This window comes from Elaeis guineensis, chromosome 16 (assembly GCF_000442705.2).
Source record: "Elaeis guineensis isolate ETL-2024a chromosome 16, EG11, whole genome shotgun sequence".
NCBI lineage: Eukaryota > Viridiplantae > Streptophyta > Magnoliopsida > Arecales > Arecaceae > Elaeis > Elaeis guineensis.
In genome coordinates this window covers 40,677,495-40,702,442 of record NC_026008.2, presented here as the reverse complement: position 1 = coordinate 40,702,442, position 24,948 = coordinate 40,677,495, and the positions used below count along the sequence as shown (strand labels likewise).

The following is a 24,948-nucleotide window of genomic DNA, read 5'->3' as shown; positions in this document are numbered from 1 at the left end:
TCTGAGTGGTAAATGGAGTGTAAGATTTGATATGTAGTTCTTCCATATTCGAAAGTTTGACAAGAGAGGAAAGGTAATTATTCATCGTACGTAGGCCGTCCTGTTGTGATCTTTTATTAAATATAACCTGCACTATGTTATTTAGTCAGTTGAATGTGAGATCAATAGCTATGTATAAGCACCTCCGGTCTCTGAGCTCTTATTATTTTTAAATTGTTTTTTTCCCCATTATTCTTCATATCCTTTAATCCATCCAATATTTATAGCTTTCAGATTGCAAAATTAGTAATAACATTGTTTTATATATTACAAAACTAATTCCTAGGTGTTTCATCTTAAGCCCGGTTGTTGTGGGCCTTTCCATGTGTTTGTCGTTTGGCCATCTAAGCATTCTATTATTATGTTTTGTGCACATTATCTTCAAGGGTCCCATTGGCAAGTAGTAACGCACAAGCCTAATTTCATTTCAGGGTTTACACATGTCCATAGATAATATTTCTCTTCTTCTCGAGCATTCTTATGCATGTGAATGATAACAATGCGTGTTCTTGTCAGAATTCAGGTTCCAACGGGACGTCTTGAGATATCTTGTTGGACATCGGGATGGAATACCATCCCATGTATTGGAACAGACCGTTCCGCTAGCGTCTCAGCATTCTGATCGAGACGTCTTGGGACATCATCTGTTCCAAATATCGGGACGGGGTTGGACGGCGATGTATCCTATTCCATTAGAAAAATCGAAACAGTCCTGTTCCACGGATCTAAAATTTTAACTCTTGTATTTATAAAATACTCCATCTTTATTAAACATTGTGATTAACACAAAGTTTTGTTTAAAACAGAGCTTTCATTAGTGTTACCTAATCCATCTTGAATCATACTCATCCTTCTGTTGTTACCATCTGGTTATCTGTCCCCTGTGGATCGAAAATATCTTGTCCTACCTACTTTAGGGGGGGCTTTTTAGTCTCCTGACTGGACGTGGATGGGGGAGAGGGGGAGCACATGATTGAAACGAGTAATCCGAGGGCCCTAAAGAACAGAAAGGGGCGTTCCCATGGACCTCGATATCATAACCAGCGGACTCTTAAGGCGGGAGGAATGTCGCTTCCGCTTTCGTCCCACTTTGGGTCTTTCTGGAAGTAGGTCCGAGTGGCTGCTTTCCACTTGTTCCCATGTGATCGGTTTTCTTGTGGTGTTAATCTTGGAGGTAGTGCCTTCTATCCAAATCTTAGAATGTGCTCGAAGGTAAGGAGGGATGTGGACTTCAGTCAACTCTCCACTCACCATTGTCACTCCATTCAGATGTATCTAGAGAATCTTACCTGCTTTTTGGTGGCTTGGTCTAGAAATCTTTGTTTACTAACAGATTGGTAATCCGGAGGAACCTACTTTGCTATGGTGCTGGCATTGTATCTCCTACAAGATTGGAATACGGTGAGACGAAGAAGAAGAAGAAGGGAATAGAATGAGCTTTTCCTTCTCTCTCTCTCTCTCTCTCTCTCTCTCTCTCTGTCTCTCACAATAATTGGCGTGTGTGCCATCAATTGAATTAAGGATATCTCTCATAAAAAGGGAATGGGTTTAGATTGCTGTATATTACAATCACAAAAAGATGTTGATCAAGAGCTCATGAATAATATCCACCTTACTGCAATGCGTGCGCTATGCTCTGATGTTTGATATAAGGATAGGCTATCAATGGACTGAGAACAAACTAGTTATCAGGAAGAACTTAAAACTTCGAGATTTTGAGGATACTAAAATCTCCCTACAAAAGGTGATTTCTAATTTTGTTGGGATGTTTTGGGTTCAAACTCTTTCAAACTCTGTCTGGTTGATCAGCCATGATTAATGCGTTTCACCGTATGGTGGTGGAGTCATCTTAATTTAACGTTATGTGGTTAAACTTGACAAAATTGGATGAGAGGGAAAATGAACTCAGTTTTCCAAACTTCTCCCTCCACATCTTTGCTTCAGCCAACATCCCCCTCGTAGGAGATACCATGCAGATATTTCATCATGTTCGGATGGCTGCATCCTCATGTCATAAATCGATAAGATCCCTTAATTTGTTAAAGATGCCAAAGCAACAGAAGGGCCTGGCTCATCACTGAAATAATTAACACAATTAAATGAGAACAATTCGAGGGCCCCAACCCTGAGCTAATGCTTGTTCTTAGCATGACCAATTAAATTGGCCACATGCAATTCTCTGTTCAAAATGGAGGTGGACTGAGACAAGTCATTAGTGCAAGCTCCCCAAAAGCGAGGCCTGGAAGAAAATATCTGGACTGTCAGTGGGGAAGAATTCCATTCGATGCAGACCTTTTGAGATTTGACATTTCACCAGTTATGTTCATGGAATGCAATGAACTAGAAAACAGAGAGATTTTTACGGCCTATAGTCAATAAGCCATGTTGGAGGGAATCACGAGGGCTTGATTTCAAACACACTTACTCTTAAGCACCAACCACAGTCAGTCTCTGTTTTGTGAACCAGGTGAAGGTAGGCGATTGATCTGAAGCCTTAATGCTCAATTACTTCAGTCCGACGTTATATAGGATTTATATTGTGTACCTTTAGTATAAAGCTAGTTTTTGAATTGGCGCTTGCACCGGTGGCTAAACATCTGCACATACTTCATTGATCTTGCATCCGAAATGTGGGCAGTGGTAGAGAAATCAATAGGATGAGGCTTGTCATTGCTATTTTTGATAGAGAGTATGATGTTGAAATGACTTGGTTCCAAAGATGAAGGATTCTTGTTGCTGCTATTTTTGATATTAAAAAAATGATGCTACAATAAATTGGCTTCAAAAATGTGGCAATTAATATGCATCTCATCGTCACCTAAATCAATTTAAACATAGTAAATTATATCTAATAGCGTGGATGATTAATATAAGACTTCCATTGTCCAACGTACATTTGATTGGATCTTAGTGAAGATTCATTAGAGTGGAGCCAAGTCCAAGTTTTTGTATGTATGTATGTGTATGTGCGCATGTATATATATATATATATATATATATATATATACATATTGTTTGTTGTTGCTAGTATTAAAGGTTGGCTAAGGTTAATAGACGAACGGGATGACAATAGGAGCAAACACCTTCCAAGGTACAATGGAGAATAATGATGAAGCAAAGACATTTAGAGCTAATGCAGAGTTGATCTAAAAATCAAGTTCTTTTATCGGAGATTTTCTGATAGAAAATCTTTCAATGCTTAATATGGATTTTAGAGAATAATGGAAAGAGAGGGAGAGTTTCAACGAAGAATACTATGAAAAATAAAACTTACTTGAGAATTTCTCGATTCCTTCAATTTAAAGAGGAAAGTTGATGATTATTATCGAGATGGATGGAACGTGGGTTAACCATTTAACAATGATTTTCATCATGCCACAATCGTATAGTAATAGATATCCATGTTACACTACAATTATAACTATTTTTTACCATGCAATCGTGGTCAAGTGGATATAATTGCTGTAGAGATTATGATTTTGATGTGGTCATGACTTTCAATTCATCATAATCTATGATAAAGAACTTGGGGCACCTCTAGGATCACATTATTTCGGTTTACTTCGGTGTCAAGCAAGTAAATATTCGTCACATCATATGTGTGTGTCATATATATATATATATATATATATATATATATATATATATATATATATATATATATATATATATATATATATATATATATATATATACCCATCAAAATAGTTATTTATATATTTATCAAAAAAAAAAATAGGTATATGTATATATATTTTTAAATAATGGTGTATATATATATTAGTGGGGTTCTCGTCCAGTTGGCACTTCCAGCTCCTCTTAAAATAATAATAAGGGCAATACTTCCCAGTTTCTTTTCCTATATAAACCAGGCCCATTCCGAGCCCCCCATCTGCCCACCGTCTTCTACGAACCAATGCCTTCTCCAACGAGGTTTCTTCAGTCCTCCGGCCACTTAGCAGCGGCGGATCCACCGGGACCGCTGGCCGTTGACTCGGACGTGGTGGTGATCCTGGCGGCGCTGCTTTGCGCCCTAATCTGCGTCGTGGGCCTCGCCCTCGTCGCGCGCTGCGCCTGGCTCCGTCGCTCCTCCCCCTCCGCCCAGCCTTTGCCGCCGACCAAGGGGCTCAAGAAGAAGGCCCTCCGCTCTCTCCCGACGCTCTCCTTCGACGGTTCCACCGCCTCCGCCGCCGCCGCTGCCGGCGGGAAGCTGGCGGAGTGCCCGATCTGCCTTGCCGAGTTCGCCGCCGGCGACGAGATCCGGATCCTCCCGCACTGCGGCCACGGGTTTCACGTCGCGTGCGTGGACACGTGGCTCGCGTCCCACTCGTCCTGCCCCTCCTGCCGCCAGATTCTCGTCGTCCCCACCCCGTCCCGATGCCCGAGGTGCGGTGCCACCTCCGCCGCCTCCACCGCTGCGGCAGAGGGCGGGGCCAAGGCCGGGGAGAACGGCGAGTTCTTGCCCTGAAGTAGCTCCCTCTCTGTATTCCGTTTCTCTTGTGGAAAAAAAAAATAAAAATATGTTTTTTTCCCAAAAAAATGGTCCTTTTACAGTTGAATTAGGGCTTGATGTTTGTATATTCTGTTTGTAAGTAAAAAATAAAAATAATGAGTGAAATTTTTAGAAAAATATGCTTTGAGTTAGTTTCTGTATTTATACTAATATCAAATATTATGACGTAGAAAAGAGGATATCATTAATTTTATATTAATTATAAGTCAGTCAAGAGATCTTTGATTTATATAGAAGAGGATCGTCATTTTTATATGAGATGTCAATTGAAGGTTAAAAATGTGAGATCTAAAATATGCCCGAAAAAATAATATCTTATATGTTAAATTACTAGCTCGAGCTCTTGATCGCAACATCAAATAATATTAAAAAAAATATAAGTAATTTGAGACTTAAGAGAAACATCTTTCTCTTTTCCAGAATGGCAGTTTATAATTTCACTCTCGCTTTTTTTTTTCCTTTTTTTTATTAAAAAAAGGATATTACTGTAGTGAAAACAAGATGCAGGCATACAAACTACAACATGACAGAGACTACTAGCTGTAAACATGATAAAGAAGTGATGATATGAATAGAGGCAGAGATAGCAGATAATAAGAGAATGGAGAAGCAATGTAAAATATTCAACTGGAGCAAACGAAGACAAGAGCAGAAAGCATTGAAGGGTAGTGAAGCACTTAATTTCACTCTCGCTTTTATCTTGGTTTGCTTGCTTTAATTTGCATCAATATGTTTTGAATGGTGCCTGCTAGATTCTCATGGATATATGTTTTGTGGAACCAATAGTTATAATAGGTAACATTTTTGGTAATTAATAATAAAGTTTAATATTTCATTTTATTATTGGTAATAATATTTATCATTTTGTTTATCACTGGTTATTTTCTATTATCATGGTACATGTTTGGTAACCGTTATTTTTGAAAATGATGGTCAAAGATTCGAGGGGATGAATAGCCTTTTTTTTTTTTCTTCTTTTATTTTTATTAAATAGTTAAGTATTAATTAACTCTGGAAAGGATCCATTAATGGGAGAATTTGATCCTCTTCATTTTTAAGCCAAAGGTTGTAGTCCTGGTGAGAACATTCATCATTGCTAACGCATCGGCTGGCAATCAAAGAGTGAAAAAGGTGGTTATACAATTTGCTGCCTTTTTGAGTATTCCTTCCAGACCAGAGATGAATGAATTGGACTTCCTAGTTATTCGTTCCGAATATTTACTAGGAAAGTGGAAAACAGGGATTCAGTGGCTCAAAAAAAGGATGCATAAGGACCGGCTAAATTTGAAAGGAAGACCTCTTAAGATGCCCACTTTTGTTATTAAAAGTTAAAGTGGTGCATTAGCTACAACTAATAAAATTAAACTTTTTGACATAAACTGCTTGAGAAAGTTTGTTACATGGGACAAAGTATCTTAAGACATTTCATATTATTTTTGAAGGGAAAATTCATTGACAGTGATATGGTAGTTGTTAAATTCACTAAATTCTGAAACTTCCATCCATTAATACATGATTATTGAAGAATAGCTCCTACTCAGGTAATTCATTTTTTCCAAGAAGCTAATAGTGATGCTGCTTGGATGGCGATATATATGGCTGATTATTTTGGAACGATATTGTAGATTGCTATATCGGATATTTCTATTGATTTATATATATATATATATATATATATATATATATATATATATATATATATATATTGTTTTGATTCATGCATCTTATTTCAAGATTGGTATGATTTTTTTTTTTTTTTTTTCCTGATACGACACCGTAACAATCCTTCAGAAGGGACCGGGAACGAAGAAGTTTCCCTTTCAGCAGAGAGAGAGAGAGAGAGAGAGAGAGAGAGAGAGAGGATTTTGGCTCGCTGCTCCTTTTGTTTCCTGGTTGTGAGTTAGAAGGGGAAAGCGGACGTGAGGCTTGGCGCATGACTCACTAAAAACAAATGTTATGGTGTTGCAGCATTTGCCATGTAGCTGTATGATTGCATAGCTGGTGCATGCCAGATGCCCAACTTTGTGATCAGCTTTTTAAGTGGCTTAATAGTTGCGTGATCAGGAAAGAAATGAGCTTAAGCCACATTATAAGGCTGGGCAATGGATAAGCTTAATCAGGTCTTGAAAGTTTGGTATATAGGCTCTGGTTTGGCTTAAAAACCGGTTCAGTCAAGTGGCTCATCAGCCACGTCCAACAGAACATGAATAGCTGAGTGAAGCTTGAATACTCATTCTATGTGATGTGAGTTGAAGTTTGAGCTAGGTTTGGCACTTTGGCTTCTTTGTAAATGTAGCGCTTAGAATTTGGGAAACTAACAACATGTAGGCTTGGACATATGGCCAGTCGTTGATATTAGGGATGGTGCTCATTGGTTTTTGGCATGCAATTTGAGATATGTATTTTAGAGGGACATAAATAAGGAGAAAGGATATTTGATGTCTTAGTTTTTGGAGCAAAGTCGAGGGAGGTCTTGGAAGTTGAGGCTAGCTTTTTATAATAGGATTCGGAAAGGAAAAAATTTGAAAAAAAAAAAAGAGAGAGAGAAAATGAAAGGGCCAACTTTCTGTCTGCCATGTGGCACTGAAGAGGAAAAGAGTGATCATTTGCTCCTTTTTGGTAACTTTTCTGTATCTGTTTGACCGAAAATAGCTCAAAAAAATGAAAAGTTTCCAACTCCCTAGTTCTATCGACAGTTTGTGAAAGAGAATAGAGAAGCAACTTAATAGATAGACCGAAGAAAAATGCATGGGATCGTTGATCATTATGATTTTCTAAACGATTTTAAAAAAAAAAGAGAAAAATCTTTCAATTTGAAGCTCTTTCTGTGAACAGTATTTATAATAAACATATCATTCTCTTTGAAAATTGGACATCGTGCTATCAGCAGAAAGTAAAAGATGCACTTACAGAAATGATAAAAATTCTAAAAAAAATTGATGGAAAGAAAAATAGCAAAAGACAAATATTATAGTATTCCATAATTCAATACATAAATCTAAGCATAGTCTTTTCTTTTTAAGGTCTTTTAGAAGCTGAGGGGGCTTCGTTATTCTTTTTTATTATAGCCTCTTTTTGTAATGGACAGACCTCTCAATCTCTTAATTTTTTTCTTACATCTCTCTTCTATATAATTAATATTTATATTTTTTAATACAAAACTCTGGATAGAAAATTTTTCATTTTCTATCAAAAAAAAAAAAAACTGTTATCACACTAAAAGCTAATCATATTTTCTTTGAAAATGATTCTTCGTTGGTGATTGGATGGGTTCAAGGCAAATCAAGTTTGTGGACGGACATCTTTACTATTGGACTTTTGGAGACCGCCAAGAGCTGCATAACCTTTCATGTTGCATACATTTATTGAGAAACAAATCAAACAGCAGATAGGATGGCATCCTATGTAGCGAATCCTTCAGATGGTGCATGATGGCCGGATCCAACGAGGATATCTCCCTTGTTTCATGATATTTTATTTTCAGATTTTTTTTTGGATGCATTCTAATTAGATAGATATGAACTACATAACCAAAAAAAAAAAATCAAATTTCAGTATCGATTTGACCTTCCTAGAACATTCCACGATGCACCTTTCACTGCTGATTGCTACTTAGTTATAATATTCATTTAATGAACACACTTTGATTAGTGGGTAAGTGCGGTCATTTAGAAGCTAATACAACACTTTTTAGGCCTTTTAGTCTCCACCATCCAACCTGATAAATGGAATCATGTAGACACCGAGTGTTGGCTCTAAGGTGGCAATAAATTACTTGTTTGTGTTTTTTGGTCACCGTGTCTTGCGACTTTCAGAAGGTTGTCGGCACACGCACCGTCGGATGACCCATTTCCTCCGAGCAGCCGAAGCTAAGGGATATCTTTTTTTATGTTCTTTAAATTGGGGCCGATGCTTTTGCCTAGAATATTTTTTGGAATGATTTCCTTGAAAATTTTCTTTGGAATGTTTGACCCGGCGTCCTTTTTTTTTTTTTTTTTCCAGACAAAATAGAATATCGATACAACATGAATATGAAAACAGTCCACGCTAGAGCCATATCTTTTATTTTCTTTTTTTTTTTAAATATACAAAATTTGATGCAAAAAATATATTTAATTATCTATTTCTATTGTTTAAAAATACTTTTATTATTTTTAAAAAAAATGAAAGTAAAAAAAATATATTTATTTTTTAAAAAAATCTTTTTTTTACCTCTCTCTCATCCTCTCCGCCCAATCCATCAATTTCAACTCCATCTTTTGACCTCCTCGTGGCTTTCTCTGCCCTCCTCCTCCTCACTGCTATCTATCTCTTTGATGATTTTTTTTTGCCACTTTGCCATCATCCTCGTTGGTCCCACCATCTCCTATTCATACATCCATTTGTTCCTGGAATCCATCTTCCATCATTGTCCATCCATCCTTTCATTCTCCATTTCCATTCATTTTCTAGGCATTTGTCGTCTATTGTTGTTCCTAAATTCTTGACTCCCATCTAGGCATGTAAATGGATAAGTCAAGTCTGGTTATAAGTGAGTCCGACCCAATTTGATTTTTTGATCAAATCATAATATTGGACCTGTACCCAATACAATAGAAAATTGTATTGAATCGAATCCATGGCTATAGTTTTCAATCCAACGGATTATTCGAATCAAACCGGATCCATATATAATTCAGTCTCAACCAGAATTTAGTTTTAGATTGAGTTCAGATCAAACATAGCCAACTACATTCTAATTATCACATGTCCAACTACTATTAATTATATAGAATAGAATAATATTGTTCTCAAAATAAATTAAGATATAAAAATAATTTTAAATCTATCTTTATCCCAGAGTCAATATCCAGAGGCTCAAATAAGTTTGGATCTTAATGGCATGATAAGTTCAGATTGGGTCAGGTCAAGTCTGAATTCAATAAATCTGAATTTGATCCAAAAAATAGAACATATCCAAATTTAAAACCCAACTTGGCTCTACTGGTCCTTTATAATATATTAGATCAGGTCTAAGCAAATCAAGCTAGATTGGATCATGCATCAACAATCTTGCTCCCCTTGCATTGTTCCCGATTGCCCCCTCCCATCCTCCGCATCCTTTCGGATCCATTTGCAGCCTTACCCCCACCCCCCTACTCCCCATTCTTTCGATTCTTGCCCGGTTCCATGTTTCCAACCTACGCCATAGCTTTTCACTTTTATTATTAAAAGATCAAGCATTTTTTATTATTAAAAAATTTGAAAAAAAAAGAGTTTTATATTTCCATTAAAAAAAAAAAAGTAACGATGCCAAACGCGGCCTAAAGCTTAGTCATGATCGTGACTCCTAAGCCAGAACTGTTTATGTAACAAAAAAATAAAAAAGGCCAGAACTGTTTGCCGATGATCTTTTGTGATGCTGTTTCCATAGGATTCCGTCAACAAGCCACAAGCTTGGCTGATCATACTCTTCAAAGAAAAAGTTCTTCCAGTAATAATTGAAGTAAATGTCGGACCCAAAAGCATGGAATAAGTTCTTGATTATAAAAATAAATTTGTTTGGTAGTAACATGGGGGGCATTTCATTCCACCATGCACAACTTTGGCTGCAAATGAACCTCGATAATAAAGATGTTCAAGTTTAGTTCAACTAGAAAAATACCACTTTGTGACCCAAAAAAACTAGAAAATAATACCTAAATATCTCGAGAAGTTTGTGTCATAAACAAGACAAGCCTGAATGCTTTGAGTCTTGCAAATGCGAACATGAGGCTCAAGTTGGCTGGGCAAGTTCCTCAATCAAGCTCAATTCATATTACAAATAAATCAACTTGAAACATGTCAATTTTGATAAAAAATATACTTTCTTATTTAATTTAAATCATCCGATGTATCAAAAAAAAAAAAAACATGTGGTCAATTTTGGCTAGAACTAGAATATATTCCTTCCATATAACAACTCAAAGCCGAGCATCTTGTTACTTGGCTTAATGATTTCTCCCCTTTAAGCACAAAAATTAAGCATCTCTTCCTTAACTTCCCCAGATGGGAGATGATATTGCAAATTTGAAATCACCCTTCCAGAACAAGCCAGTTCACTAGACTAGCTAGTTATGGGGGACAGTAAATGATGCCTCTAGCCACGAATCACAAAAATTGTGGATACATGTTAAAAAGCTCTACTGCATGCAAGAGTAGAGTGCCATAGCAACCGATTTTTATTTTAACACACAAGGTCATCACCAAGGCAGTCCGAAAGAATACAAGAGGAAATACTACTTGAGAGAGTAAGAAATAATTGATGATTGGATACAACTCATAAGGTAGGATATTTTGAATTTCTATCAATATCTGTTCAAATTTTATTTTGGTTTGCCTTTGTTTTTCTCATTCAGGTAAAAAATAAACCAATCAAGGGTATAGTATTTTTCAGCAAAAAAGGAGAAGAAGAAGAAATGGCAGCAAAGATTTTTAAAGCTTAGAATAATGGATCAGTCGCATGTAAATGCATGTTCATAAACAACTAAGATTTTAGAACATTTGGTGAATAAGATGCATTTTTGAGCAACTAAGATTAAATATGCAATTGTTTTTTGTATATGCAGAGGAGAAAATTTAATGGATAACATGTAGCTCTTCTATTTCCTTTTCCTTTTTTTCCCATTGGATACTTCAGAAGTTCCGACCTATAGAAAACATGAAAAAGAATTCAAAAAAATGCATAAAAAATGCAATTGAGTCCTATCACTTTTGGATGGCAACATCCAAAGTCATTTGAGATCATACGCGTAAAGCCTAGAGACAGAAAGAAAGAGAACGCTACTGGCTTTAAAGGATAGTACTTTTTGATAGCTTAATACATAAAGATAAAAATAATCAACAAGATAGGATATTGGAACTCTAATGAAGTGTTTCAGAAGGGGAAAATAGAGAAATTTTAATAACTAACAAAACAAATACTACGTGTGAAAAGGATTTCGAGTCTAGCATGTGGGTGATACACCCTTTAGGTAGATGCATACTCTTGACTCATTGTCCCTGTCCAAAATGGGTTTTAGGGAGAGACAAGGGAAGTAGATTTTAAGAAATGGAAGTGCTTTCAAATTAACATCACAGAAAATTGAAACGTTTTACAGACAACTATAAGCAATGATAGATATCCCAATTTAATCACTGAAATGATCCCCTAAGGCCACCATGACAATCTTTCTCAACAGAATTTGGATTTTTTTAAAAGCTGAATACTTATAGATCAATGGATAAGGCTCCTGTGGAAAAGCTCCATACTACTTTCTTATATATATATATAATACTTATAGATCAAATCTAATTTTATCAGAATTAACTCACTATGGAAAGGGGAAAAGAAAAGAGTAACGGAGCTTTTAAATAAAAAATAAATATCACAAAAAGAAAAAGACTGTAATGCCTCGGAAAGGATAGGGGAAACAGTATCCCAAGTTCCTGCTCTCAATTACCTTGAATCAACTAATGCCAAACAAAGTGCCATCTTTCATCTGTTTCTGATATCCTTTAAACTTCGTTCCTTTTCCAAGAATGATGGCTTTCCCACTGTCATTGAAATTCTTTAAATAAGTTAATTTCTTGCAGCCAGCTTAGCCCCAACATTGAAGAACTCGATAATAACTTCAAGGGGCATACCCTTCGTTTCAGGAACCTTGAGGAAAATAAACACCAATGCTATGACACAAACAACAGCATAGATCCCAAACACACCAGCAAGTCCGACAGTCTTTAGCATCACAGGGAGGGTATAGGTAACAATGATATCTCCAAACCAGAATGTGAGTGAGCAGATGGCTATGCACATACCACGGACCCGAGTTGGGAAAAGCTCTGCACAGAGGATGTTGGGGATGGGGCCAAAGCCCATGACAAAACAGCAGAAGTAGACGATAACGCTGATGGTGGAAAGAACAGCATGGACCATGGTTCCCATATGAACCAAGTTCACCACAACCAATACAATGAGGGATACTATCAACACAGGTATTGTAGCCAACAGAAGACTCCTGAAGAAAAAACAAAATAAGATATCAAGAGTCATGCTTGAGGACAAAGTTTACTATAGATGGTTCATCCATTGCAAGCCAACATCCACCTTCATAGTTAAGCAGCAAGTAAGAGGGTGCTGCAGAATTACAACATTATGCAACACTTGAATTTACAATAAGTGGTGGGAGAGAGAACTAACCTTCTGCCAGAGACATCCATAAGCCTCATGGCAACAGCTATGCATGGGAGCATTAACAATGTAGTGAGGGCACTGATAAGGATTGATGCTGAATCAGAACTAATGCCGAAGTTTTCAAGAAGAACACCAACACCGGCTTGCTCAAGAATTTGGGGTGTATAATACATAACCCCGTTAATGCCAGAAAACTGCAAAAACAACCAGCACTCAGAAGTGATGCATACAAAAGAAAACCATGAAACCTATCTCAATAATCAAAGTCAAAATGTGACAGGTTAATAAATGCATTCAAAAACAAATTCCATGAAACTCCATGTACATTGGAGCATTAAAAAATTCACAGTGGCGTTTTGCAGACAGAATACATACAAAGTGATCCATATGGCAGCTTACCGATGCAATTATGACTGATCACATTGACAAACAAGTTTATACAAGCATAGAACGTGCATGTTATTAGTGTTTAATGTCATATAGAATAGGAAATTAAATTTTAGTTCAACTATAACAAATAAAGGTTGGAACCTCACTGTCTTACACTACTTATCCCAAACCGGCCTCCCTTTCTTTTCCATTGTTTGCAATTTCTCAATAAACAACAGCTGATGCATAGAAAATGACAAAGGGGAGGAAAACCAATCCTGATTTTCTTTTGGGAAGCATGTAAACCACTTTACGGCCAAAGATTTAGATGTCTGAATGCATTCCTTCCAAGAAAAGATTCTGATTGCCTCAATGAACCTGGTAGGTCACCAAAGTCCTCTGGTCTATACAACAGAGTGTTGCGAAAAAAACAGCTAGGGTCCTATACTTTGAATGGACAGCAAAATGCTGATGCTTATCCTATCAAATGAGCACAATTACAATTGAAAATTCCCACAAACCACTAATAATATGGGTTTCCTTCATGATATCCAACGACAACAAGAGCACTTACAACATAACTTTATATGATCTTCCCTAAGGATGCTGTGCCAAGAAGCGGATGGTTTATCTAACAATGGACAAAAGAGAAACACTGTTTACATTCTACAATCAATTTTTGTGAAAGTGTCTCCAATTAAATTAGACACCAAAAACCATATGATTCTTGAGTTTAAATAGGTTCAACTAAACAAAACTTCTGGTTCTTGCAAGTTATCCGTATTTTCTAAAACGCATATCTCGCATGACTGCCTCAGGTTAATCCTTCCACTAACAACTGACAGGAGCATGCATCTCATCATGGTTCAAGTGCATGACATACCATTGACATTTAACATTTCCTTCAAGAAATCACATCTCACCTATCTCATTCACTATTATTCTCTATAAATTATGCCAGTATACAGAAGCAACAAATTTGTTGTGCATAGGACAATCATAATGATAATTGTCCATGAATTCAACCAGTCCTTAATAAATCAAATACACAAACATACACACACACATATATATATATATATCCAACAAGAACTTTCTCAAAAACTATTTAGTGAAACTAGACAAATAAAATGATGACTTGCCATCCAAAAGAAGATCAAAGATAATTAATCTTCCTATTCCCAGTTTTGGATAATTACAAAAATACCCACCTTGGATACAGCATGATACATATAATTAGCAAACCTGTGACATATTTCCAAAGTCTGGGCCATCAACATCCATCTCCCTGTATTCATATTGTCAACCAAGGGAAACAAGCAAATACAACTACCCCCTGTGAAATAGCTTTAGAGCCCAGCAATGACTTATGATGTTTCATGTGTTCACAAGCCTAATATCCCTCCTCAAGTGTGCATGTTTTCTTCCACCAAACCCACTAATGCTCATCCTAAAGTGCCCTACTTGTCGAGAGAAATTTCCCGGTTATTGTTATCTGCAACCAACTTGAGTTCCAAACAAGTCAGAAGTTCAGAGGATGAGTGGTGGTTCTATTGCCACATCCGGGGACCGACAAACTCTCCCAAAAATAAGATCCTTGACAGACATATCTGGAAGATGCAACAAGTAGGATCTGGCGTTTTCTGACTCAACTGCATGAAACTAAGAAATCTAAGGTAACCAATTCATTCTTCAAGCCAGGTCATGAGAGTGCAAAAGCCATGCAGCAAATAGCTCAAAAAAAAAAAAAATTGTGTAGGATGATTTAAATATATGTGGATACAACCCATGAGAAAATAAGAGCAGAAGTGCAGCATGAACCAATAGGGAGTTTCAGGGGGAGGACAAATTTTACAAACTGTCAACTCAGTGCTCAAGAGACATCAAGGAGAAAGGAAAAAAACCTAGTTAGCTTTTGAAAACTACTTTCAACAAAAAAAAGGGGGAAAGAACAGAGAAATGAGATCATGATCGACCAAATTGCATCTCAATCTTATTGCTTGTGTACTCACAAGTAACCTCTCTTACCTGCTGAAGAATTTGCATTCCAATCCCAACAATCAGTGCATGCTTTACTCCTGCTTCAAAAAGATCTCCCCACCTTGGCCCTTTAATAGCCGTTTCCGATGGATGAAGCATTGCTGGGCCTACTGGATGCTGGCCCATGAGCTCCTTGGTGTAAAGAGCAGACTGACTCACTAATGCAGCAGCTTGAATGTACTCGCCTTCTTCTGGGACTTCAACTCCTGGAAGTGAAACAAGGGAACCTCGCCGTGACACAGGGATACCTTCTTGGCGCAGATAGATTCGCTTGAACCCTCCTTCCTTTGCCCCATCTACACCTTCTCTCTCTGTCCATTTCCAGGCCAGCTGCCATCCCCCACCAATACCCATACTACCAACAGCTTCCCCAGCATTTCCTTGAATGAGACTACTACTGTGTCTCATGTTCAAAGCACTCCCATTAGAAGCATGTGGCATGATCATGTCCTTCCCTTCCATACTTGTTGTTTGGCGAGAGAGCAATGGAGCCTGTAAGTTGTCATCAGAATCAGCTCCTGCAGCATCGGATGCATAACCCTCACCCTCCCTTTGAGCACTCTCCTCATCCCACTGCTCAGTTCTGGGTTGTTGCTCAGACATATTAAACATGCTGCCAAAATTTGGAAACAACATACTATTCGTGCTACCCATTTCAGGTAAGTTCTCATGAACACTTCCAAAAAGAGTGACCACAGGGTCCATAAGAGGAATGCTCTGGTTGATCATACTTCCATTATGGGAGACAAGGCCAGCAGCACTTCCAAGAAGATTCCCTCCAGTTACAGGCTGCGCAACCCAGGTAAGACCCTCTTCAGGGCCATATAACATGATCTTATCTTTCTCAGTAGTTGGTCCTTGGTCATCAGGGAGCCCATTAGCAGGGCCAATTATATACTCTTCAATAGATGTCTCCCCACTAACTCCCAAGCCTTCAACTAGAAGAGCCATTTCTCCTGTAGGTCAGGAAAAACAGGCAAAGCATGCATGTTAAATCAAAGAAGTGTTCAAACTTCGAAGCTATGTTAAAGAATGCATTTAAGCATATTTGAACCATGCAAAAGGTCATAAAGAAATTTGATATCAGGTTGATCATACCATCCTTAATTTCAAGATTCATTTGTACCACATCAAGGCGAGTCATGGACAAGTCCATGACACATCGACATACAATACATTACACTTTTAGCCAGAGAATCATACCCTGCTTCCCAATTAGCAAGCATGTTATCCTTAAACCCTCATAAACAATCAAGTGCAACCAAGCAACCAGACCATCGAGTCTAGCAAAACACATGTACATATCTCCACTCACAAGATAATTGTCCTAAGAAATAAACAGTTAAGTACCTTACATTCTCCTGATAGAGTTGAAGCACTAGTCAAGTACCTCTTATAAGGAACACCAGATAAATGTTGCATGATTATCTACCTTCCCACTGCCTAGCCTAGCCACTAACCAAATTGCCTTCTCAGATTGGGAAAAAACCATGTCCATGATACCAAATTAAAGGCATCAATACATCAAAAAACCAGCCACGTATTAGATAGAAAAACTGGAGACTGTACAAGGGGATGATGTTTTGAAGATGTCCCGTGAAGAAACATAGGTATGTTCAGATTTTGTGACATAGCATCAAGTATTCTAGGTTCAATTAGAAACCTAATTGCCAAGATGCATTCCAATTTGAAGACATCCTTTTCTGAGCAATTGTGATATTTTAAGAAATTATTACCATTTAGAATTCCAATTATGAAAACACAATTAATTTTCTATAAAATTTTTAATTTCCCGAAAACATACATACATGCACACATACATACATATCCAGGATATTCCCCCTGATAATGACGGGGTTGGCAACAAACATAGCTATTCCAGTTTATAAACAAAACCATTAATTTATCCCCACATACCATAGTTCACCAATGTTGAGACTAGCAAACTTATGTCCTTCACCTTCCACCAATGAATGTCAGCGTAAAAATGTTGGTAGCATTGATAATAAACAGATCAATGTACATAACATTCAATATGGAATTAAACATAATATTTAACTCAGTAAAGTAAAAATAGACAACATGAGCATATATATATATATATATATATATATATATATATATATATATATATATATATAAAGTTCATCCCTGAACAATAGTTCTCACCAAAAGACCTGTAAAAGCATGCTGTGACATTACAAACCTGCGACATCTTCTCTTCCACGCAACCTCTGCAGAACTTGTTTGGCCTCAGTCATTCGCCCTTTGCTCACAAGCCACCTTGGTGACTCGGGCAAAAAGAATATTGTCAAGGCAAAATAAAAAAGGGAAGGAATAGAGAGAACTCCAAGCATCACTCTCCAGTCATGTTGAACCATTAACGACATTCCAAAAACCATACAGTATGACAAAAACATTCCTGCAGAGCCTGTGAACTGTGGAAGAGTATTCAACAATCCCCTTATCTCTGGTGGGGCTGTCTCTGATATATACACAGGAACAAGGGTGACAGCCAAACCAACCCCGAATCCATCTATAAGCCTTGCCAAGAGTAGGATATATACATTGGGAGACCATAACATGACCAAACCACTAAAGAAGTAGAAGATCGATGAGACAATTAGCATGGGACGCCTACCACCCCAATCTGATATTGCTCCAGAGAACATTGTAATGATCGTGGCCCCAATGAGTGACATGGCTACAATTAACCCCTCAATAGTTGGTTCGCTTTCCAAGTTAAATTCCTTTTTAATATAAAGAACAGCCCCTGAAAAAAAAAAAAAAGATCAGAAAAAATGTCAACGGCCGAACTCTTCCCATTCACTATCTTTTTTGAGGTAAAAAAGCAGCGATAACATTCCCAAAGAAAATAATTGGTCATATTTGCATGGGCCATCTTGGTTAAAACAGCTTTTGTTAATTTCAACATACTCACAATTTCAAATCTCGAACTTCTATGAGAGAATGTTATATCTAAGAAAACAGAGTACATAGATGATTCACAAATAGAGTTACCAGCGATGGTAGCATTATCCCATCCCTGCAACAGATTACCAATCGAAGCAGCAATTGCAACCAACGCAGCTCCCCTCATCTTCTCCACAAAGAATCTAGCACTTATTCAAATAGCAGACAGGCCTGCAATCAAAATCAACTAAGATGGCCGTTCAAAGAAGCAACCATACATTCATTCATGTAGCTATTCAAGAAACCCAAAAAAAAAAAAAACTCATCACAAGATTGTTATGAAATCTGAGCCAAATGAAAAAGGCAAAAAACAAAAAAAAAATCTAAACTCGATAAAATAGGTCTTATTGGTTCTAGGATCATGTTCAATAACAACAGATCAAAACATGAACATAAAACAACCAGCGGATTCAACAGGAGGATACCCAAGAATGGAAGGAAGACTCAAACATGCTAAAACAAATTGATCATACCGAAGGCTGAAGAAGCCACCGAGATCAACAGCAATCCTCAAAAACCCTAGAATCAAGACAAGAAAGAATCCAGAGTCAGGACGGCTTCTTCTTAACGTGTCCGCACCCGCACAAAACTCATAGAGAGAAGAAAACTAACCGCTTGGTAGCCGAATGGTAACAAAACAACTGGACCGAAACCACGGGCAGAGCTTTTTCCTACACTGCCGCAGTATCCGCCACTTGTACTCTCTCTCTCTCTCTTCCTTCCGCTCTTGTTCTCTGAGTTCGTTATGGTCGTCTAGAGAGAGAAACATCCGCCAAATATTATTATTATTATTTTTTAATAGGAGCCAGATATCATTCAAAAGCGTCGCTGGAAACATATTTTTTTTGGTTCTTTCTCAGAAACAAACTCGAAAAAATCTCGAGATTAAAAAGAACTAAAAAATTCCACCACCAACTCCCGCGTGTTCCCAAAAAAAAAAAAAAAAAACACAGGAAAGGCTAAAGCCGACATATTTCTTGAAACAGATTATTTCCAGGCCAATGACATCAGTGTTTGAATTATAAAAAAATTATAGATCGTTGCAAATAGTCATCCAAAACCTTTCAAGACCCCGCAAAAAAACTAGGCTTTTATTTCTTCCCTTTTATCTTTTGAAAAATAAAATTTAAAAATTAAAATTTAAAAATATGTTTGATGTTATTATTTTTTATTTTTAAAAATATTTTATTATTTTAATATTGGAAATAAAAAATTATTTTCAATATTTAAAAATATATATATTTTTCTAATACAATACTCACGCCAACGTTATCACTACAAAACCACCATTGCCGTTACCGAATATACCTCATCATCATCGATATCAAAATGAAGCAATAAATTGAATTGAAAAGAGAACAACTTAATCGTGTTATTTTAAAATAAAATGCATTATACATGGAGTATTTATAGATTTTCCAGCTAAACATATATGGAAAGATCCATAAAAAAGATAATAGAAAATATATGAGAGAATATTTTCAAAAGATATTCTAAAATATTCTGAACAACTCATATAATGACCACTGTTCCCACCTCCATCGATAATTAATTATACTAAATATATTTATATTTTTGAAATAAAATATATTTCAACTTTTAAAAAAAAAATAAAAGTGATGCAAGTCTAAAATAAATTGATGATATCTAATATACCGGAATTTCTTTCAATTAGATTGGGGTTTCCAGTATTAACAAGAGATCTACAAAGCCCACTGCCAGACTGTTTAGTGTCTTTGAGGTTAATACCGATAAAAAAAAAAAAAAAAATCGAGAAAGCTAAGCTACGGTTAGTTCTTACCGACCAGACCTGATATCAGAATTATCAACCTCCCTTCTTGATGCCGCGATATCCATCGCGAGATCCAACTCCTCAAAACTTTCCGATCTAAAAAAAAATGTAGGAAACCGCTACGAATCTACTCGCGATCGGAGACGAGGACAGGAATCTGGAACGTGATGTAATGGCGAAGAGAGATAGGAAGATGGGAGATGGGTGGGGGCGCCCGGAGAGCGGAACGGCGATCTCTTTCACAAGATTGCGGCCTTTTATAGTTGGAGGTAAGGGGAATAGCGGGAGGGAAGGTGGGGCCCTGATAGGGACGCTGATGGACCCTAGGTTCGGTATGAATCACTGTAAACGTAGTCGTCCAATGGGCCATGGCCCACGTCATGTCCGAGTAACCTGAACGAGGCTGGGGTATCCTTCAGACGGTAACCATTTCTTTCCCTCTTTTTTAATTTTTTTAAATTCTTTTCTCAATGGTATGGCGAGTGATAGGCCTCCATGTAGTAGTAGCTGGGATGATGGAGCTATGCTTGACTCGGCTCTTGCTTTTGATAATAGTGACAAAAAAATTGTCGCAACCGACATGCATGCATTATTTTGTTTTGGATCATCAATCAAGCATCCTACTCTAGGGTACAGCAGTTTTCGATCTTCGCTGCACCACTCTATTGGAGTCCTCTCCGACACGACATCCTGTTTTATAGGTGCACCTAACCAAGCTGTTTGAAATAGATTGGGGTTTCGAACAATCAATCTTTTTTAAGAACCCAAATTACGAATATCTTTCTTCCATACTCAGCATAGGTTATAAAGAATATTATGGTTTGAAAGCTGTGTAAAATATAATCTAACGATGAACATTATAAAAGAAGATTAATTATTATTTTATACAAAAAAAAATAATTGGGAACTATTTCAAACTCGATTTCCATGGAGCAGCTAGATATAGAAGATCTTAGGACAAGAGTCAAGCTTGCATTGGCATATATATCATTTTCACTTTTAAGAAAGTTAAATTTAAGATTGAGTCAATTGTTTAATATGGGATCATCATGTTTGACTTTAAGCAATTTATGGTTGCACCCCATACATTAGAAAATAGAAATCATATCAAAATATAACAGGTCTTCCTACACCTATGTACCATGCACAACTTAACATGCTCTTTTTCGCATGCTGATGTGGCAGTATATCATTGTAATTGGTTTTTATAAATTACTACATTGATTTTTTTTAAAAAAATCTATCTAACTATGTGCTGCCACATCCATGCCTAAACAAATATATATAGCAAATAAAAAATGCATGTTAAGGCAATATTATGTGAACCTATATATATAAAAATGGAGGTTTTGCTTATGCAGAACTCTTCATTCACCACATGGATATCCATATCAATAATATTATAAATAAATTTTTTTATTTTAAATAACGAGTAAAATTTTTATTTAATATGATCTATAATAATATAATATTATTAACAAGAGATTTATTAGCTTATTAAACTATACTAAGTAAAGAACTTTCCATTAGTATCACTAAATTAATGTACAAAATTAGTGATGATATTAATTGTTATATCTATTTAATGTATGCTGATACTAATATTTTTTTTTTATTAGTATGTATGTATGTGTGCGCATGCGCTAAAAGCCTAAAATGGAGGTTTTGCTTGTGCAAAGCTCTCCATTCACCACATGGATATCCACATTAATAATATTATAAATAGAATTCTTTATTTTGAGTAATGAGTAAGATTTTTATTTAATATGATTCATAATAATATAATATTATTAATAAAAAAATTATTAGCTTATTAAACTATACTAAGTAAAGCACTTTCCATTATTACCTCTAAATTAATGCAAAAAATTAGTGATGATATTAATTATCATATCTGTATAATGTATGTTGATATTAATAAAATTATTTTTCATTAGTATATATATATATATATATATATGCTAAAAGTCTAAAATAGATGTTTTGCTTATACAGAGCTCTCCATTCACCACATGGATGTCCATATTAATAATATTATAGATAGAATTTTTTATTTTGAATAATGAGTAAAATTTTTATGTACTATGATTACGATAATATAATATTATTAATAAGAAGTTTATTAGCTTATTAAACTATACTAAGTAAAGAACTTTTCATTAGTACCACTAAATTAATGTAAAAAATTAGTGATGTTATTAATCACCATATCTATTTAATGTATTCTGATACTAATAAAATTATTTTTCATTAGTATTGTACCCTACTCATATCTCATGTGGCTCATTAGGTTACACTAATATTTCATTAAATTCTAATATATTTTTATGATCGTGATCTTACTTAAAAATGAAAGTACAATCAACAGATATACATGTACTATTAGAATTTTGAATAATGATAGTATATCAAAATATTAATATCAAAAAAATATTTTATAAAATAATTAGACTCTTTCATTTGTTTTATTTTACCCTATTTCAGTTATCTATTCTATATTAAATTCTAAGAACTTTTAGAAAATGGTTAAAAATTATTTCCTGCACATGGTATGGGTTGTATGCAAGTTACTTATCTAAAAAGCTCTACAAGTTCCACCTCATGCAAACAACTAATCTTTTTAAATCCTTTCTTATACTTCCCAACCTAATTTCTTTGTGTGTTCGCTCCTTTCTAGATCCTTCATACACAAATGAACTCCTCTCCTCCTAGCAAGTTGTGTATTTATAGGTCATTGTGAAAAGATATATAGTTTATATAACTGAATATATTGAACAGAGTTTCTTGAAAACCTTTCTGCAAAATTGCAAATACCTCAAGATAAGCGGTTTTAAGGATTAGCTATTTGAGAAGTAGTCATGTAGAGAATACATGTTTCTTTGTAAATCTCTAGTGCTTATTCTTAATCTTCATCAATAGAAGAACCTTCCGAATTGATAAGCATAAAAAGAAAGCTAAAGAAACATTGAATATGAAAAATTTGATAATAATTACATAACATTATTATCAAATAATCTCATCATATACAAGTGGCCCACAAGAGGGGCCTATCTGTGTCGTATCACTAACCCAAAATCACAGTGAGACAACCATAACCCAAGCACCCACCAGAGACCTAAACCTTTTGTTATTTTTTAATTGTGTCAATCCATAGTTCCATATCCTTTCATGAAGACTACTGTAGGTAAGTCACATTCTGTTTTTTTTTTTTTTTTTCTGAGGAGCTCTATCCAACATTATACTCTGATGACTTTGCAACAAGACAAAACAAGTTTTATTCGGGTCTGTGGAAGGAAACAAGGTTTTCACAACAGCATCGTTTTGTTGTGACGGACCCCATCAAAACTGCTATTGACTGTTAGCCATTAATTGCCCCTAAATGTCCTATTTAAAATCCTTTACTATTTCCTTATCAAAAAAATAATAATAATCCTTTAAAGTAATCAGTGCTCAAAGTTATGAAAGTTGCTACGATAGTAAAAGTATTTGCTTGATTAAGAATACTAACTTTAGACCATACAAATTATTTGATAGATTACGTAAAAGTTGAATATTAAAATACTATTTTATTAAAAGTTATTATTTTAAATATTAGAAGGAAAGAACTTGTTGGAGAGATCCCCTAATCCGAGGTAGTTCTCCCCATAAATTTGAGAAGAAGATGGTGATAGCTTTCATCCGGTCTTCTTGTGGTATGGCAGAGTCGAAGGGGTTCTTGCTGTCTACTTTGCCAATGAGAGGTGAGACATCACAAGAGGTACTTCATGGGCTATTCGTGCCTGGATTTTGAGAGCTTTCCCTGTCATTCCCTCAAGCTTTTGCCATGAGAACTGGCTCATTTCTGATCTCCATAGACATCCTCTCTTTTTTTCTGCCTACGATATAGCTTACTCTTCGTTCCTCCCACTAGTCCGTTCTTTTATAGATAAAAAAATTTTATTTAAAAATCTAAATTTATCTAGATAAATATTTTTCAAATAATATTTAGATAAAAAAATAATTTATTCATATTCTTTTATACATGAAAAAATGACTTCGAAATTTATTATCCATATTCTTTTGTATTACTATTTTCTTAAATAATTACTAAAATTTATCCATATTTTCATAATATTCTTTATACTTTTTAGATTTGAAAAAAATGAACAACCGGGTTATTGGGCATTGAATGATAAAGATTTTGAAAATAAGGGTGGGGCATATTCAGAATAAAATTAAATATTTACTTTATTGACAGATAAAAAAATGATTTAACTATCCTCTAGGTGGATAAGATTATTCTTCATTTCATAAATAAATGCTATCCATAGGAAAATAAATTATCCATCTTGAAAAGAGTAAAAATATGAGTAAGTTGATGAATAGAAAAGTTGTCAAATTTTTTCATAATATTTATCCATGAAAGAACGACGATCTTGCTTATCAGTTCATCCATAGGTGTGAGCAAGTGTAGCTTGAACTTAATTATTCTGAGCCTAGCGCAGCCAGTCCCAGAAACACCTCCGGAACGCTAGCCAGTTTCTGATCCCCAAGAATGAAAACTTTTGAGCTTTTGTATTGCGAGTTTTGGAGTCTCTTTTCTTTGTACTGCTACGTCGAAGCGATTCATGACAGGTATCCTCCATGAACTACGGAGCCCAACCCCTTCACAAGATCCGAGAAAAAAATACTCATTTCACCATCTCTACCTTCTTCTGGCACCGATCCAGCATGTTGAATCTTTGAAGAAGGTTAGTAACACCGAATGAAGATTTCGATTGCCCCTCAGCTTGGTTAAAGATCCCAACACCTCCACACTATATGATCTGAAAATTACATGTTTCCATAATCTTTTCCCAAGTTAAATGATGTCTACTGTGTGACCAGATTCCAGGAAACAGAACAGGAGGAGCTGATGTAGCAAATAGTAATGCTTCTTTTTCTTTTTAAAGTTGCTGCCAAATAAATCAACTTCTTTTTGAGAAGAATGAGGAAGATTAATTCTATCAGGAACTCACCAAAAATAATACAGAAAGCAAGAGTGTATAAAAG

At 35.8% G+C, this 24,948-nt stretch overlaps 3 protein-coding genes across 7 annotated transcripts in view; 2 read left to right on the top strand and 1 right to left on the bottom strand.

The window, feature by feature from the left end:
* LOC105058881 (outer envelope pore protein 21B, chloroplastic) overlaps nt 1-238 on the top strand; it is an 8,157-nt gene extending 7,919 nt beyond the window's left edge. Inside the window, exon 5 of the mRNA XM_010941941.3 lies at nt 1-238. This exon is cut by the window's left edge and continues 47 nt beyond it. Within this exon, the coding sequence (XP_010940243.1) occupies nt 1-37 (37 nt within the window). The 3' untranslated portion in view covers nt 38-238.
* Nucleotides 239-3,912: 3,674 nt separating this feature from the next.
* Nucleotides 3,913-4,662, top strand: LOC105037574 (probable E3 ubiquitin-protein ligase ATL44). The gene has a single exon (XM_010913220.4). The coding sequence runs from the start codon at nt 3,956-3,958 to the stop codon at nt 4,505-4,507; it is 552 nt and encodes a 183-aa protein (XP_010911522.1). The 5' UTR covers nt 3,913-3,955; the 3' UTR covers nt 4,508-4,662.
* A 7,086-nt stretch (nt 4,663-11,748) lies between these two features.
* On the bottom strand, nt 11,749-20,135 carry LOC105058880 (monosaccharide-sensing protein 2). Of its 5 annotated transcripts, none has more exons than XM_073250311.1 (8): nt 19,927-20,135; nt 18,738-18,878; nt 18,551-18,644; nt 18,174-18,296; nt 17,359-17,925; nt 15,141-16,108; nt 12,750-12,937; nt 11,749-12,567 (listed from the first exon to the last, which is right to left on the bottom strand). In XM_073250311.1, the coding sequence occupies exons 4-8, from the start codon at nt 18,250-18,252 to the stop codon at nt 12,132-12,134; spliced, it is 2,238 nt and encodes a 745-aa protein (XP_073106412.1). In that variant the 5' UTR covers nt 18,253-18,296; nt 18,551-18,644; nt 18,738-18,878; nt 19,927-20,135; the 3' UTR covers nt 11,749-12,131. The 5 variants fall into 5 exon arrangements, with proteins under 5 accessions (XP_073106412.1, XP_010940242.1, XP_029116095.1 ...); XM_010941940.4 differs by having other exon boundaries at nt 18,599-18,644; XM_029260262.2 differs by having other exon boundaries at nt 18,599-18,644; nt 19,936-20,135.
* Between the last annotated feature and the right edge of the window lie 4,813 nt (nt 20,136-24,948).

Excerpts from the sequence above, each read along its gene's own strand:
- LOC105037574 (XM_010913220.4), top strand. The coding sequence starts at position 3,956 with ATGCCTTCTCCAACGAGGTTTCTTCAGTCCTCCGGCCACTTAGCAGCG.
- LOC105058880 (XM_073250311.1), bottom strand. The coding sequence starts at position 18,252 with ATGAGGGGAGCTGCGTTGGTTGCAATTGCTGCTTCGATTGGTAATCTG. Across the intron at positions 17,926-18,173 it reads GGATAATGCTACCATCGCTG|GGGCTGTTCTTTATATTAAA; the intron begins GTAACTCTATTT and ends TTTTTTTTTCAG. Across the intron at positions 16,109-17,358 it reads TGGAAGAGAAGATGTCGCAG|GAGAAATGGCTCTTCTAGTT; the intron begins GTTTGTAATGTC and ends CCTGACCTACAG.